General features: G+C 47.2%; 1 protein-coding gene across 1 annotated transcript in view; it reads right to left on the bottom strand.

Moving 5' to 3' along the window:
- The window catches only part of COPB2 (coatomer protein complex subunit beta 2), a 28917-nt gene extending 17456 nt beyond the window's left edge, over positions 1–11461 (bottom strand). The window contains exons 1-5 of the mRNA XM_019503670.1: positions 11187–11461; positions 8520–8657; positions 7251–7337; positions 3889–4015; positions 1448–1596 (exon numbers count right to left, since the gene is read on the bottom strand). Coding sequence (XP_019359215.1) covers positions 1448–1596; positions 3889–4015; positions 7251–7337; positions 8520–8657; positions 11187–11189 — 504 coding nt within the window. The 5' untranslated portion in view covers positions 11190–11461. The remainder of the gene's footprint in view (positions 1–1447; positions 1597–3888; positions 4016–7250; positions 7338–8519; positions 8658–11186) is intronic.
- Between the last annotated feature and the right edge of the window lie 3442 nt (positions 11462–14903).

The raw sequence follows: 14903 nt of genomic DNA, 5'->3' as shown, positions 1-14903 counted from the left end.
AAGTCTTCACAAATGCTTACTATTTTCTTAACAAGGTGAAAACCGAAGGTAAAGGTACACCGATATATCGGTCGCATATTGGATTGGTACCAATAAAAGAAAAATTAAGATTATCAGCAATCAGCTTTTTTTGGCTGGTCTAGCTGATAATGTCACTGATAAATGCCACATGCATGGGTGTAACCACAGCATGCATGTGGACAGGAATGCATCCCAGTAGCTTGGACAGCAGTATCCAGTGGGTAAGTCTGGGGGGGTGGGGGGGCGGCAGTGTGGGTGTGTGAGGGGGGCAGATCAAGGCCCCCCCACAATGAGAGAAGGTGTGGGGCAAGGGCAGGCACTGTCTATCCAGGGTACTGAATGAGACCCCAGGGCCGGGAGTGGGATGGAGCCATGGGTGGCATCTCCAGGGGGTGCAGGGCGGTTCCCCACTGCTCTATACACCCTGGGGGACACATGGGGGGGCATGTTCTCCCCCACCCAGATTTGTGTGGGGTGAGGGCAGGTTGCCCACAGTGAGTTCAGGGCCAGGGCCTGTACCACCCCCTTCCCAGCAAGGGGCTGGGTTGTGGTTGCATTCAGGGTGGGCGGGGGCAGGGTGTGGTAGGGGAGTGGCACTGGGAAGAGGGGTACAGGGAGCAACAGGGAATTTTCGGGTGGCTGTAGCCCACGCTGTAACCACCCCTCCCAGTGCTGCCGCCACTTGTCCTGCCCCTGCCTGCTCAGAGCCCAGCCCCAGCTCAGTCCCCCTGCTGGGAAGAAGCTGGTACAGCCCCTGGCCTCTGGCCTGCCCTCATGCCACACAAATCTGGGGGTGGGGTGCATGCCCCCCACACCTCCCTACGGGTGCATGTAGTGGTGGGGTAGCTGCCCCTTCCTCATCCACCTGCGGTCCCTGGATGAGCCACCCATGGTTTCATCCCGCTCCTGGGGTTGCATTCACTGTCCTGGCTGGGCAACACCTGCCCCTGCTTCACTCTGTCCCTTACGGTGGGGGCCTCAAATTGCCCCTTCTCCCCAACTTCTTACCAGCCGGCTGCTGCACTAAGCTGCTGGGCTGCATACCTGTAAATCAGCTATCAGATTAGTATTAAATCGATATGACTGGTTAATAATTGACCACAGGTATCGGCCAAGAAAAATCTTTAAATTGGTGCACCCCTACTGTAAAGCAATACACTTTGCAGCTCAAGTCCAAAGCATGAAAAGGCTTTACTTGTTAATATTTTCTCTGAAGTGAGCAGAGCAGATTTGTATGACTGTTTAACTATAGCTTGAGAGAGGTTAGTCCAACTCATGTAAGTCTTTACATATAGTATGGCACAAAAATCTTAATAAAACACAAAACGTGCAATAATTCTTTCATTTTCTATCTACAGACCATAGGATTACATATTGTGTCTGGTGAATCTTTGACCAAGATTTTTTTTAATGATAGTTCCTGTACCTTGATTGTCCTATCCAACGATGCACTGGCAAATTGATTATTATCCTTTGGATTTATGACAATTTGCATAACATAATGGGTGTGGCCTTCAAACACCTGAGAACAAGACCATTTTTTATCCCAGTCCCAGAGTTTAATAAGCATGTCATCTGGGGAAAGAAAAAGAGTCAGTTCCAAATATTCAATTATCTCCATTTCTAAATTCTGTAGTCTGTAGGTTTAATAATGATGGGTGAGCGAAAGTAAACTGTTACATGACATCTGCAAAAAAGGGGGTGAAATAACTATATAATTTAGCAGATGTGGTGTTCTTCATGCATATTGTTTGACTCACTTTTCTTCAGTGAGGTTCAAAGGCAAAATGCAAATGCATCTGTTACAAGCATAATGGGACACACATAATAGGTCTTTTTTTAAAATGTAGTTTATGTGCCTTCTGAAATCTCTTTTGGATTTAGATTACATTCCTCAAAAATAAAAACACACACTAACAGAGAAACAATATGCATCTTCCATTATCTGTCCCTCCAATTAACAATGCTAATTAAAATATACATCTGACAAGCCCTTTCTAACTGAGTTTGGGTATATAATAAATTCTAAGATGTGGGGGGACGTGGGCACACTAGAAGGAAGCAACAGGCTACAATCTGACCTGGACAGGTTACAAGGGTGGGCGGATGAGAATAGGATGGGATTCAACACAGACAAGTGCAAGGTGATGCACCTGGGGAGGAACAACCGGCACCATACCTACAGGTTGGGGAACTCCCCTCTTGTCAGCACGGAGGCGGAAAAGGATCTTGGAGTCATCATTGACTCCAAGATGAACATGGGCCGGCAGTGTGGGGAGGCAGTCAGGAAGGCCAACCGCACCTTGTCATGCATCCACAGATGCATCTCGAGCAGGTCCAAAGAGGTGATCCTCCCCCTCTATGCGGCACTGGTCAGGCCGCAGTTGGAGTACTGCGTCCAGTTCTGGGCGCCGCACTTCAAGAGGGATGTGGACAGCATGGAGAGGGTCCAGAGGAGGGCCACTCACATGATCAGGGGACAGCAGGGCAGGCCCTATGAGGAGAGGCTACGGGACCTGAACCTGTTCAGCCTCCAAAAGAGAAGGCTGAGGGGGGATCTTGTGGCCTGTTATAAACTAGTCAGGGGGGATCAGCAGGCATTGGGGGAGTCACTGTTCCCCCGAGCACCGCCAGGAGTGACCAGGAATAACGGTCACAAGCTGGCAGAGGGTAGGTTTAGGTTAGATATCAGGAGGCGCTACTTCACGGTCAGGGCGGCTAGGGTCTGGAACCAACTTCCAAGAGAGGTGGTGCAGGCTCCTACCCTGGGGGTTTTTAAGAGGAGGTTAGATGAACACCTTGCTGGGGTCGTTTGACCCCAGTACTCTTTCCTGCCATGGCAGGGGGTCGGACTAGATGATCTGCTCAGGTCCCTTCCGACCCTAGAAACTATGAAACTAAAGCAAGGAAAATAAAAAGGTATAAATAGAATGAATAGATTAAACTACCATATCCTTTAGACCTCATTGACCAGTTTGCCATTGGAAGTAGTACTTTAAGAAAGCCTAACACCACCATTGACTACATTTCACCTATGCCTCTTTTGTCTTCTTTCAAGATAGCCACTTCAATTGTATTATTTTTTCTTGTTCAGAAGGTTGTTCACTTCAGTTTAATTTCTCAGGCTCCACTTCTGTATGGAGCTTTGTAGTATTTCTTTTTTACCTCAAGGCATTCCGAGCAAACCTCCCTGAAGATAAAGATTTCCTTTAACTTCTTAAGGATAAAGACTGGTTAGCTAGTGTCTATATCTTCCCCTTTGTCAAGTGTCAAGCTCAGGCAGTACATTGATCCATCTCAAACACTTCTGTCTACTGCCCATCAATACAAAAAGCTCAAAAATAAGTCATGTTGGCTTATCAGGGAGTCTAGAATGAGAAACCAGTGAGAAACCAACAAGTCTGTACGATGGATAGTGTTCTGTTTAATGTAGTAAGCATTAAGACAGTTCCAGCATCACTCATTTCCCAATCTCTTTTTAAAAGCACTGCCATGATGCATACAGTTTTAACCAAACTAAAATTCATCTTAATATACCCAATAACAGTGTGGCAATCTGGCAAATAAGTTCTGTAGCATCCATGTGAACTTTGCACTTGGACATTAAGCAACTTCAGGGCTTTTATTACAAAAGCCTAAGCTGTTACATTTCAAAACCTAAATATAACCAATATTCCACCAAAAATGCAAAAGCAGTTAAACAAAAGAAATAATGAGAAATTACATGTGATATGTAAACTACTTGTTCCACACATCTTATTTCAACAACAACAGTACATGGCACATGGTATCTTATTAGATAGAAAACAGCCGTTTGATTATAGTTATTGGAGAAAAAAAATATAATCAAACTCTGAAAAGTCTTACCACTGCTGGTCAGAATGAAGGGCTGCGTAGGATGTACAGCAATGCAACGAATATAATCTGAGTGTGCTTCAAACATATGAACTCTTTCCAAGGTGTTGTAATTGAATACCCTAATTTGCATGTCATCCTATGGATAAAATATAAAACACGCTAAAATAAGCCTCTCTGTTCAAATATACTTCACATTAAATAACAGCTACTTAAAAGCAATATTCCACCTTCAAAAAGATTTTTAATCTATAGAAGTTCTTTCGGAACTTGTCTTTGAAGAAAGAAAACAGCACCAACTGGCACAACTATTCCTGTTTAGTTTTGGTTTATACCACACTGTTCTATTTCAATACATTTTTAACTGAGAAAAAAATAAACTAGGATTGAAATTTTCTATAAGTGATCCTTGCTTAAAAGGTCATTTCTTACTGTAATGAAAGTAGGAGATACTTAAAGACAGCAAACAATTATGAGAAAACAAGAGCTGCTATCCACGTAATTGCAGTAAAACTTGACATCAATGCCATAGGAGTATGCTGCTAGAAAGGATTACACAAACACTTTATGGAATTATCAATCCCATTAATAGCTTTAATTAATTAGCTTTAAGTAATCGCATTTTGGATGCAACACCAATGAAAGAAGGCTAAGTTACCACAAGTTAGGTTTCTTTTACCACAGAGTAAAAGCACGTACACAGGCAGTTAAGAGAGCAACCAATGTGTCCATTTCTACTTCTAAGAATTTTTTTTTGTGCCCATTTAGCCACACCTGCTGAACATCAGTTGAAATCAGGCATTCCTAAAAATGGTCAAAAGATATTTCTTTCTTTACATTTTCTTGGGCCCACTTTCTCCTCTCCCTTCTTACATACCTGCTTGCAGAGTTGAAACTGGAACAGTGTACATGAAAGGCTTCCCCACAGCATGACATACATGTTGTTATATTAGTGCATGGGCCAGAAAGCATTAATGTTGACCAAGACAACCAAAGGTGTAGGAAATACCTTATTTTATATTTGGTAACAAATTAGGGAGACAGAAAACCATTTTTCCTCAGTACCTTTTCAAGGACATTAACCTTACATTTTAAGTTGTAACTTAAGAAGTTTAAACATCTTTAATCAAAAACTGTGATTTCATTTATTTCAGTAAGCAGCAAAGGCTCATATAGAGGTATACGAATTTATGTTCACATCTGCAGCTGCGTGTCTGTGAACAGATCAAGAAAAATTTCAACTGAAATCCGTAGAGAAGCAAATCAATAAATAAAATAAAACCAGCACTTACAAATATATACAAAATGCACATATTAAGAATGTATTACAGCCTGTAAGGTTGCAATGCAACTTTACAAAATATTATCACTCATTTTATTACACTGATAAAAACAGTCAATGGATGAAAGTGACTTATGTTCTAAAAGTGAACAGAAATGCTTCCAAGGCTAAGCATCTGATATTAAAAATAACTGAAGACAAAAACAGAAGATAAACTTTTAAATCTGATTTCCTGGATGGTCTATGACTTCAGCCTACTCGAAGAAACACTGAAGTACTATCAGGACCAGTGTTTCCCAACCAGTGTGCCATCAGAAATTAACAGGTGTGCCACAGAACTTTGCCATGGCAATGAGCTACAATAAGTATGAGGATGGGGAATGCCTTAACAGGTGTGCCGTGGAAAATTTTTCTTAATGTAAGTGTATCTTGGGCTGGAAGAGATTGGGAAACACTTTTATAAACTGTTTTTAACCAATTTATAACAGCTGGGTGCCAGGCTTATGTTTGCTGACAGCACAGACTGGGTTTATACTGTCAGATCAGCGGGGATCTGGGTTTTCTGTTTCCCACTAAAAAACTGAGGACAACACAGGTTTTTCCCCTTTGTCTGAGGAAAATGTAGATTTCTCATTTTAACAGAGAAACCCATGGATTTTGCAGTTTTGCAAGGAGCTCTCTGCAGGCTGGCAGAGTTCTAGCCTGCAAGGGGCTGAGAGGGAGTGGGAGGACGACGGTCAGGTAGGGGGTGCCATGTGCACATATATGCACATGGCTGCCAAGCAGCCTGGAAAGCAGGTCCCCCAAGTAAGTGGAAGGGGGGGTGGATTGAAGCCCCTCACAGGGAAGGAGGGATCTGGGCAGGGCTAGGGCTGCTGCTCAGCTGGGCGATATGTGGGGCTTAGGGCCCAACACCCCAGCAAGGAGTGGGACAGGGCCTCAGGTGGCTCATCCAGTGACCAGGGAGAGGGGCCAGCTCCCTGTCACTGTGCGCATTCCAGGGGATGGGGGGGACCTGTGCCCCTTAGATTTGTGCGTGGGGCAGGCTGCCTGAAGCAGGCTCGGGCTCCTGCCCTGTTGCCCCCCCCCAAGACTTCCACAGCCCAGCAAGTGCAAACTGGCCCTGCAGGGCAGAGCAGGGCTGCGCAGGAAAGCTTGTTGCCACTGCAAGCTCCACACTGGCCTGGCAAGCTGTCCCCTGCATGCACAGCAGCAGCAAGGGTGGGGGTGCAGGGTTGTGCCCCTCACTGCTGCAAGGTGGGCAGAGGATGTCATCAGGGCAGAGCTGAGCTCACAGCTGCAACAAGCTCCCCTGTGCAGCCCAGCTCTGCCCTGTACCACCAGGTGTACTGGCTGGGCTGTGCAGGCCCTGGGGAAGGGTAGCAAGATGGGAGCCTGAGCCCACAGCGGACAGCCAGCCCAAGCCCCATGCACAGATCTGGGAGGCACGCAACACTTTGCCCCCCCCAGGAGCGTGCGTAGTGGCAGGAAGCTGCCCACTTTCACTGCCCAAAACCACAGCAGGCAGGCAGCCAGGCTCTATTCTACAACAGCAGCTGCCCATCTCCTGCAAGAGACTGCAGACCCAGATCCCTGGCCCCATAGCCCTGGCAGCTGGGGCCCCCTCCAGCAAAGGTAGTTGGCAGGGAGCTGTGGGTGGGAGGCAAGGGGCACCAGCAAGACTGGGACGGCTGTGCAGGAGAGGGAGAGACATCAGCAGAACCACAGGGCTGGAAAAGGGGTAGAGGGAGGGGCACCAGCAGGGCCAGAGGTGCTGTAGAGCGGGGGGAAGGGGTGGGGGGAAATGAGAAGCCTTTCATTTTAATCGTGGATTTTGCGACTTTTTTATCAGAGAAAACTGGGATCCCTGCAGATCCGCAACCACTTCAAAGTAAAAGCTTAGTTTTCACTGCTATCTTATTAAATAGATAAGAAAAAGGTGGGGGGAGGGGGGGAATTTTTTTTCGGTGGAGGGGGAGAGGGAACAGTTATTAAGTCTTACCGCTTAGTATGCAAATTAGTATCAAATAACAATTTCAAGTGGTGAAAAGGTGTGGTGTAAATACAACTAAGAAAAAGAATAACAACTTACTGCTCCTGTCACAACCCAGTTCTTTCTGGCCACAAATTTAGCAGCTCTCACTGGCAGATCACATACTTCAAAGGTCTTCACTAGAGTCTACAAATGAAAATATTAGAGGTATATTACTGAGAAAATGCCAGTTTCAAACAGGCTCCACTTTTCTTGATACAGCCCAGTGCTTTGGTAGTTGCAAATATAAGAATGGGAACAAAGGTTATGTATTCCTTTGTATTTGGCTACAAAGAATGAAAGTACTTATACTATAGCATAACTATAAATAAACTGCCAAAATTCTATAGAACATCTCATGTCTACTAGAATAATAAACTAGCACGGAAATAAAAATACCTATTTGGAAAAATCACAACAATGTTAAAAAACAAGCCCTGAAACATGTTATTCCTCAGGATTTGTGAAATCAACTGCATAATACACTGGGGCATCATGCAGACTGCAAAATGATGAGTTTCTACTAAGGATGCAACAATAGAGATTTTCTGGGCCGATATCAATGGCCGATTTTTAACGAGCCATATTGGCTGATACCGATTCAACTGCCGATATGCAGCCCCACAGCAGGGAGAGCAGTGTCTGACTGGTAAGTCTGTTGGGGGGGGGGGAGGGGGAAGCAGATCGAGGCTTCTGGGATGAGGGAGAGAGTGGGGCTAGGGTAGGGGAAGGCACTGCACAACTGGAGCAGGGCGCAGGAGGAGCTGCAGGTGGGGGCAGCTCCCGCCACTGTACTCCCGTCAGAGGGTATGGGAGATGCATGCCCCAATCCTGATCTACATGTGTGGTAAGAGCAGGCTGCTGCTGCAGGCTGGGGTTGGGAGGCAGTGCTGGGCTCTTCCCAGCAGGGAGTCCGGGCTCTTCCCAGCAGAGGGGCCGGGCTGGGCTGTGCTCAGGACGAGTGGCAGCGGCGCTGCTATGGGGGAGGGAGGGCTTCAGTGAATTTTGTGGTGGCTGCAACCCCTCTCCTCTATAGTCCTGTTCCCAACACCACCACCGCCCACCCTGAGCACAGCCTCTAGTATCAGTGTATCTCTAGTTTCTATGTCCTTTTCCATCCAGCAAGATAAAGATAGTTAACAGGCCCTTTGTAAAGAGGGCAATATTTTTTTAAGATAAAAAAGCATGAATCCTTATTAATAAATTAAATTTCCTCACACCTGTTACAGAGGAATATATTTCATTCATCGCTGTAAGCAGCATATGGGTATCAAAGCATTATTATATATTAACATTGCTCAAATAAAATGTGGAAAACAGAAATTTTACCTGTGTTTCATGATTCCAAACACAGACGCTTCCATTGTAAAGACTAGCTAACATCCATGGCTCTGTGGGATGCAAGTCTACACTCTTCACTCGGTCAGACCGAGCTGTTAGTTTTCGCTTAATATCAAGTCGGAGAGGCTATAAAATTAAGAACCCTAGGTTATTCAGTGTAAAATTGGCACTGAAAATCTTAACATATTTATAACCCAACCAAATGAGAGGCCTAAAATATACCTAGCTGATTCTGCTTGTCCAGGTATATACACATTATGACTTTTCTCTTATCTTCTTGCTCTGATAAGAGATACTTTGAAACATACAGACACTGGTTTTGAATGCAACACTACCACTGTCCTCAGTGAGTATCAAAAGAATGCAGATGTGTATTTCTCCTCTCACCTACTTGAACAATAAAATTAAAAAAACAAAACCATGCATAACCTCATAATACTCTGCCCCATGTAGCCTTAAGCCCCAGAGTGGGCAAAATATGGCCCATGGGCCAGACCTAGCCTGCCAACAGATTCTAACCAATTCAGGTCATGGTGTATGCAACCAATCCTGCTGTCCCCAGATGCAGAGATGCTATCTGGAGCAGAGCACAGCCCACCCTATCCCTACACGCAGCTCTCAGGCATGCCAAGAGCTGTAGCCCGCAGGGCCGGGGAAGGGTGGCATGGCTGACACCAGCTTCCTGGCAGACCTCGCAGCACTGGTTCCTTCTGGCTGCCACTGCCAGCATTTGCCACCAGAACTGGCCCTGCTGCCCAGGCACCCCAGCCTGTCTGCCCTGCACCTACTGCCAGGGGCACCAGATGGAGAAGGCGGATGGGCAGGGTCTCCATGGAGACCAGCCCAGGACCCCACAGTCAGGGCACTCTCAGCCAGGTGGGTGAGACGGGGCCATGATTGGGCAGGGAGCAGTGTGCCCTGCCTGTAGGGGTCCCAGGCCAGTCACCATGGAGAACCTGCTCACCCGGCACCGCTGCTGGAGGGTGTGGGACAAACGGGCCCGGGGTTGGATAGGATCAATTGGCATCTCCATGCCTCTCTTCCTCCCCTGGCATGCAGGGTGATACAAACAGCCATGACGGGACAGGCAGAGGCCAGTTCAACACTTCCAACCCGCAACCCCCAGCCCCCAACAGCTCATCAAAACTCCTTAACTGTCCAGCCCAAACAACTGCCCAGCCCTGCTTAAACCTCTACTGGCTGGCCAAAATAAACACTTCCAAGACAAAAAAGTCAATAGATCTTAATATCTTTTGCTCTCTTGGGGCTTTTGCTGAGAACTCAAGGAAGAAAGTCAGTTACCACAAAATATGGCAACTGTATATGATGCAAAAACACTTGTCCATTATCAGCTGCCAAGCCAAATGAAACAAAACTAATCTTGACCTCTTTATTTAGGAGTGTTGGCAATCTGAAACTAAGTTACCTGACATTTTATGGGTATGCTGTACCAAGGTATTTTTTTCCCTGGAGTATCTGGTATACGCCAAAGAATGGAATATTCTAAAAAGAGCAAACTTAATTCTCAATAATGTATACAAAATGGGTTGACCTAGAATTGTTTGATTTAACAAGCTCTCTGGTGAAAGATTATCTTCCCAAATGGGTGAAAGAATTCAATGTAAGCATTTGGCTAGCTTCAAACTGAATAGCAAAATCAAAACACTAAAGTTGGCATTAGCAAATATTAGACTTACTATATTTCTAAAATTTGGTAAACATTGTTTCCTTCCTTTTAAAATATATGTAACTGACACAGTTATAGTATATATAACCTGAAGACTCTCCCAGATGCACACAGAACTTGTAACTCAGCGAGCTGGCTGAAGGCTTTTAATTATTCACTTTCAACTCTCAGCCTGTGAGCCAAATCTGGCCCCTGGCATCATGTCACCTGGCCTGTGGAGCTCCCCAAGGATTTGACAATTTGGCAGCCAGAGAGCAGAGGTGCTGCACCCCTGCTGCCAAATTTCCAGACCTGCGGGCCAGATATCAGAACCCTGTGTAGCATGGGGCCGAATTCCAGTGGTGACAGTGAGGTGCACCAGGGCCCAATCCCACTGCACAGAGCTGGGCAGGGGCACCGCAAGGCCCCAGGGTCCCACCCTGGCTTGCAAGGCCTGATCATGCAAGACCAGTGAACACTGCACCACAATCCCAGCATTGGGCTGGCAGAGGGACTGCAGGGCCTCAGCCTGGCGCACGGAGCCCAATCCAGCCTGTGAGGTCAAAAAATTGAGCACAGTTGCCTGAAAACACAGTGGAAAAGACGGCTGTGCACATTTACTGCTGACAGGTTTTGGGGACGCCTGTATTAGTGCCATCGCGGCCCCAAATGACTCATTCTGGGAAAGCAGCTTCTGGTTGAGATAGTCTCGCAGCTGCCAGGGACTGGGTGACAGGCTGCAGCCACTAGACAGCTGCCAAGGACTTGTGTGCTGGCCCACGGGCCCCTGTCCGGGCTGCACCAGCAAGCGCAGCCCGTGCATCCCGCCCGGGCAGGGAGTCAGGGAGCCCCCTCGGGCGGAGGAACGGCACAGCAGGCCCGGGTTGCCAAGAGGGAGCTCGTTGATTCCCGGCCCCATCACAAGTATCAGCCTGTGCAGCACGGAGTGGGAGCCTCCCAACCCCACTCCCGGCCCGGCCCGGCCTCACCATGGCTCCGGGAGCGCCGCGGGGCCGCCGAGGCGTCGCTCCCTCCTCAGGACAGAGCGACGTGGAGCTTCCGCCGCTCTCGCGAGACGTGAGAAGCCACCGAGAACATCGGGCGCAGCCGCTCCCGGGCCCAAAGGCCGCGAGACCGAGGCGCTCCGGGAGTGGGGCATGACGGGAAGCGCCGGCTGTTCGTGCAGCAAGGCGCTGTGTCGCCGCGGGAGTTACTGGGACTTGTAGTTCCCGGGGCTGCCGGCAGGTAGCTCCGGGCCGCGGGGGCCCTGCCGCACGTTATTTTGGGTGGCTGTGGAGGCGCTTCCACATCCATGTCTGAGCGAGATTCCAGCGCACATCAGGCGGCTCACAGCTGTGCCGCTCCCGCCGGGCAGGTTGGTCTCCGCTCCGCCTGACCCAGTTTGGGCCTAGCGTGCGCCCGCTCCCCACAAACGAGCTGCCCAAGTTGCAGTCCTCCAGCGTCTCAGGATGCAGTGTCCTCCCTCGCGTCCCTGTGTGGCCAAAATTCCTACCGCAGAACTCTGCCGCCCGGGGGCGGTCCTGACACCAGCCCACTCCCCCGCCCACCCCGTGAGCTGGATCTGCCTCCCACCACCTGGCCACCCTGGGAAGCATGACCAACACCCCTTCCCCCGCCACACCTAAATCCCCCTTTATTAAAACATGGGACCTTCTTTAATTTACATCTTCATTTCTTTTTAAATTGCTTCCTTTCTAACTTTTTATGTTATCCTTCAGTGACTGATTTTAGTCATTTTGCCACCCTTTCCCCACCCGTTTCCTGTCCAGCCCCTGTCTCATTACCCATCCCCATCCCATTCACTCTCCATGTTCCAGCTTCATATCCCATCCTGCCCCCAGCCCTAACCCAGAGCAGGGATACAAGCCTGTCCTGGCTCACCAGCCCCATAGAGCAGGACTTCCCAACCTCTGGGCCGCGGTGGTGTAGGGCCATGAAGGGTTGGCTGCCGGTCCACAGGAGGGCAAGCCCGTCTTATCGTACGGCAGTGGCTGCCACGGTTGAGGTTTGGTTCCTCCCTCCCACCCTCCTGCCGGGTGAAAATGTCTTGGCTGTTGTTCCAGCCAGAAGTTCCAGCCACAGGGCCCCACACGGTGTCACTGGAAGTGACCGCAGACCATCAAACTGTGGACTGGAAGTGACTGGCAAACAGCGGACCAGTAGCCAACCCTCTTTTATACTGAATATAAAAAAGGTTGGCTGCTGGTTTGCAGTTTCCAAATCTGCAGCCACTTCTGGTCCGTGGTTTCGGTCTTCAGTCTAAAAAAGTTGGGAGCCCCTGTTGTAGAGGCAACTTGCAGCTGTAGCACCTAATTAGACCCCTGTTTGCAAGCCATCTAGTGGCAGGTCACAGCTCTGCAGCTGGGGATGTCAGATATGGTTTTTAATGCGACTGCTCCAAACACAAGCTAGCACTAACACTGATCAACATTTGTGTGGCTTATGGTGTAAGGTGTAACAAGCCCCTAATCCCAGTTGACATTTGAGCAGCTCAAAGTGAAATGTGTAACAAGACCCTCGATCATGGTTGTATCAAGGGTGTAACAAGATCATGTGTAATGAAACCCTTGATCAAGACCTTCATCGTAGACAAGCTATAGAGACCATGATCTGAGCACACCCTGAACTTTGGGACTTTGCAGCCAATTTCATGATACCTGGAGTCTGACTCATGCAGCTTAAACAGTTGAGGCTATTATTATTTTAGAGCTTTGGGGCAGGTGGAAGGAGTGAAGGACCGAAGGAGAAGAGCCAGCAAAAAAAAGATCAGGGGTGGTGAAAGCAGGAGTTTTAAAAAACATGGGGAGAAGAGAAGTTATAGTGGAGGGGCAGGAACAAACATTACACAGACTGGTTTAAGTGATCATAAACTGATTTAACCCTGTAACAGAAGAGACGTTCAATGCTCATAAACCAGTTTGAAAATGGTTGAAACTGGTTTGAGATAAACCTGGTTGAATGTAGTATCAGAATTAACTGATTTAGGCATTGGTGATGTGTAGGGGGTGCACATGCACGTGCACCCCCTGACATTGGCAGTGCACCCCTTGAGACTGGCCGGTGTTGGTGGTGCCTGTGGGCCATCGCCACTTACTACCCTCCCCCCTCACCACTGATACCACCAGTGGTGTCTGTGGGTGGTCACCGACCACTTGTCAGCACTCACCATCCCATGCCCTGCTGCCAACATCGCTGCAGCCACTTGCTGGCAGTCCCCATTCACTGCCACCACACCCTGCTGCCACCTGCGGGCAGTCACCGTTTAAGAAGAGCTTGAACTAATGAGAGAAGCTTTTGTTTTCTTTTTGGGCTGATACATGCTGTGTAACTCCCTGCTGGCTCCCTTGCTGGTCAGGAGCAGCAAGGTGGGGAGGGGAAGAACTCCTTCCTTCATCTCTCCCAAATCAGAGTGTCCTGCCAGGGAAGGGAGGGATGCTCTAGCCACCCCGCCTCCCCACCCCCAAATTGAGCCACTGCAGGCATGCGCCTGCATTTCTTCAGTCCAGAAGGGATGTCTTTAAGGTTGCTAACTGGTTAAGTCTAGTCAGGTTAACCTAACCTGAAAAGATTGAATCCGTTCAGGCTCAAGTTTTTTGAATGCCTTTCCTTAGCTAAGGAGTTCTTTTTCTGACAGCAAGTCCTGTCGAAAGAAGGGAGAAGGTTTAAAAAGAAGTCTAAAGCAAGTTTCAAAGCAGCTGCTGATGGTGCACATGGGTTCAGTAGAGGAAGGTGCGAGAAGGATGTTTAACAAAAAAGAAAACAGCTGAAGGAGGAAGGAAGGGATTTGCAGTGGCATGAAATCAGCCTAGTTTGTGAATTCCAACCAGAGACCCTTAGTGTTTTAAAACCAAAAGCAAAGAAAATTAATATAAGCAATGAGCAAGTTCTGAGAACTAGGAAGGAAGACCTTGAGTGACTGGCAAAGGATTCGAGAAATGATAATATACAAACTGTTCGCCTATTATTTGTTACAGGATATTTCTCACATTAAAAATGAGCAGCCGTGTCAAAAAGCACAATGTGAAACTGGCTGTTGTTTTAAAATTTTTGACTGCACACTTGGTCTTCACAAATTAGTTCCCCCACAGTATTAAACTAGCTGGAACATATTTACTGTTGCAAACTATATTTCTCTTACATGGAAGCTCCTCTTGAAAAGTCACCAGACTGAGATACCCCATTATACATTGGTTATACTTAAACAAAAAAAAAGAAAAAGAAAAAAACAGTGATTTCACATAACTGATTGGCTGATGTGCACTGCAGGCTGCAGTAATTTATTTTTTGATACTTCAACTAAGCTTTTAAAGGCATAAAAGTGTAATAAAATTGCTCCATAATAAAGTATGCAAAATCCTGCCATTATTAAAATATGTTATAATTTACTGGATGCACTGAAGTGAAGCAAAACTTACGAAATGAGGTTATAACTACAAGAATAGTTAGTAGAAAACAATGACAGAGTGTTTCATCAGACTGGTTTCTTAAATCAGACTTTAATATAACCTTTTAATATAACCAGTTTGTTAGAACTTCTTTTTCCAAGATTTCAGCTTTAGTCCTGGTGCTAATGATTAGAACTTTAGGAGTAACACTATTGCAAAGTTTTGGTTTTGAATGATAATAGGGGAATAAAATTGCCTCTCAGCTAGATGGGACACTATTTTTTGTTTATTCATTCATTC

The sequence above is a fragment of the Gavialis gangeticus genome, unplaced genomic scaffold (genome assembly GCF_001723915.1).
Source record: "Gavialis gangeticus isolate Ggan-Ray unplaced genomic scaffold, GavGan_comp1, whole genome shotgun sequence".
Taxonomy (NCBI): Eukaryota; Metazoa; Chordata; order Crocodylia; family Gavialidae; genus Gavialis; species Gavialis gangeticus.
Note: the sequence above shows the minus strand (reverse complement) of the source record. Positions and strands in the feature narration are given on the sequence as shown.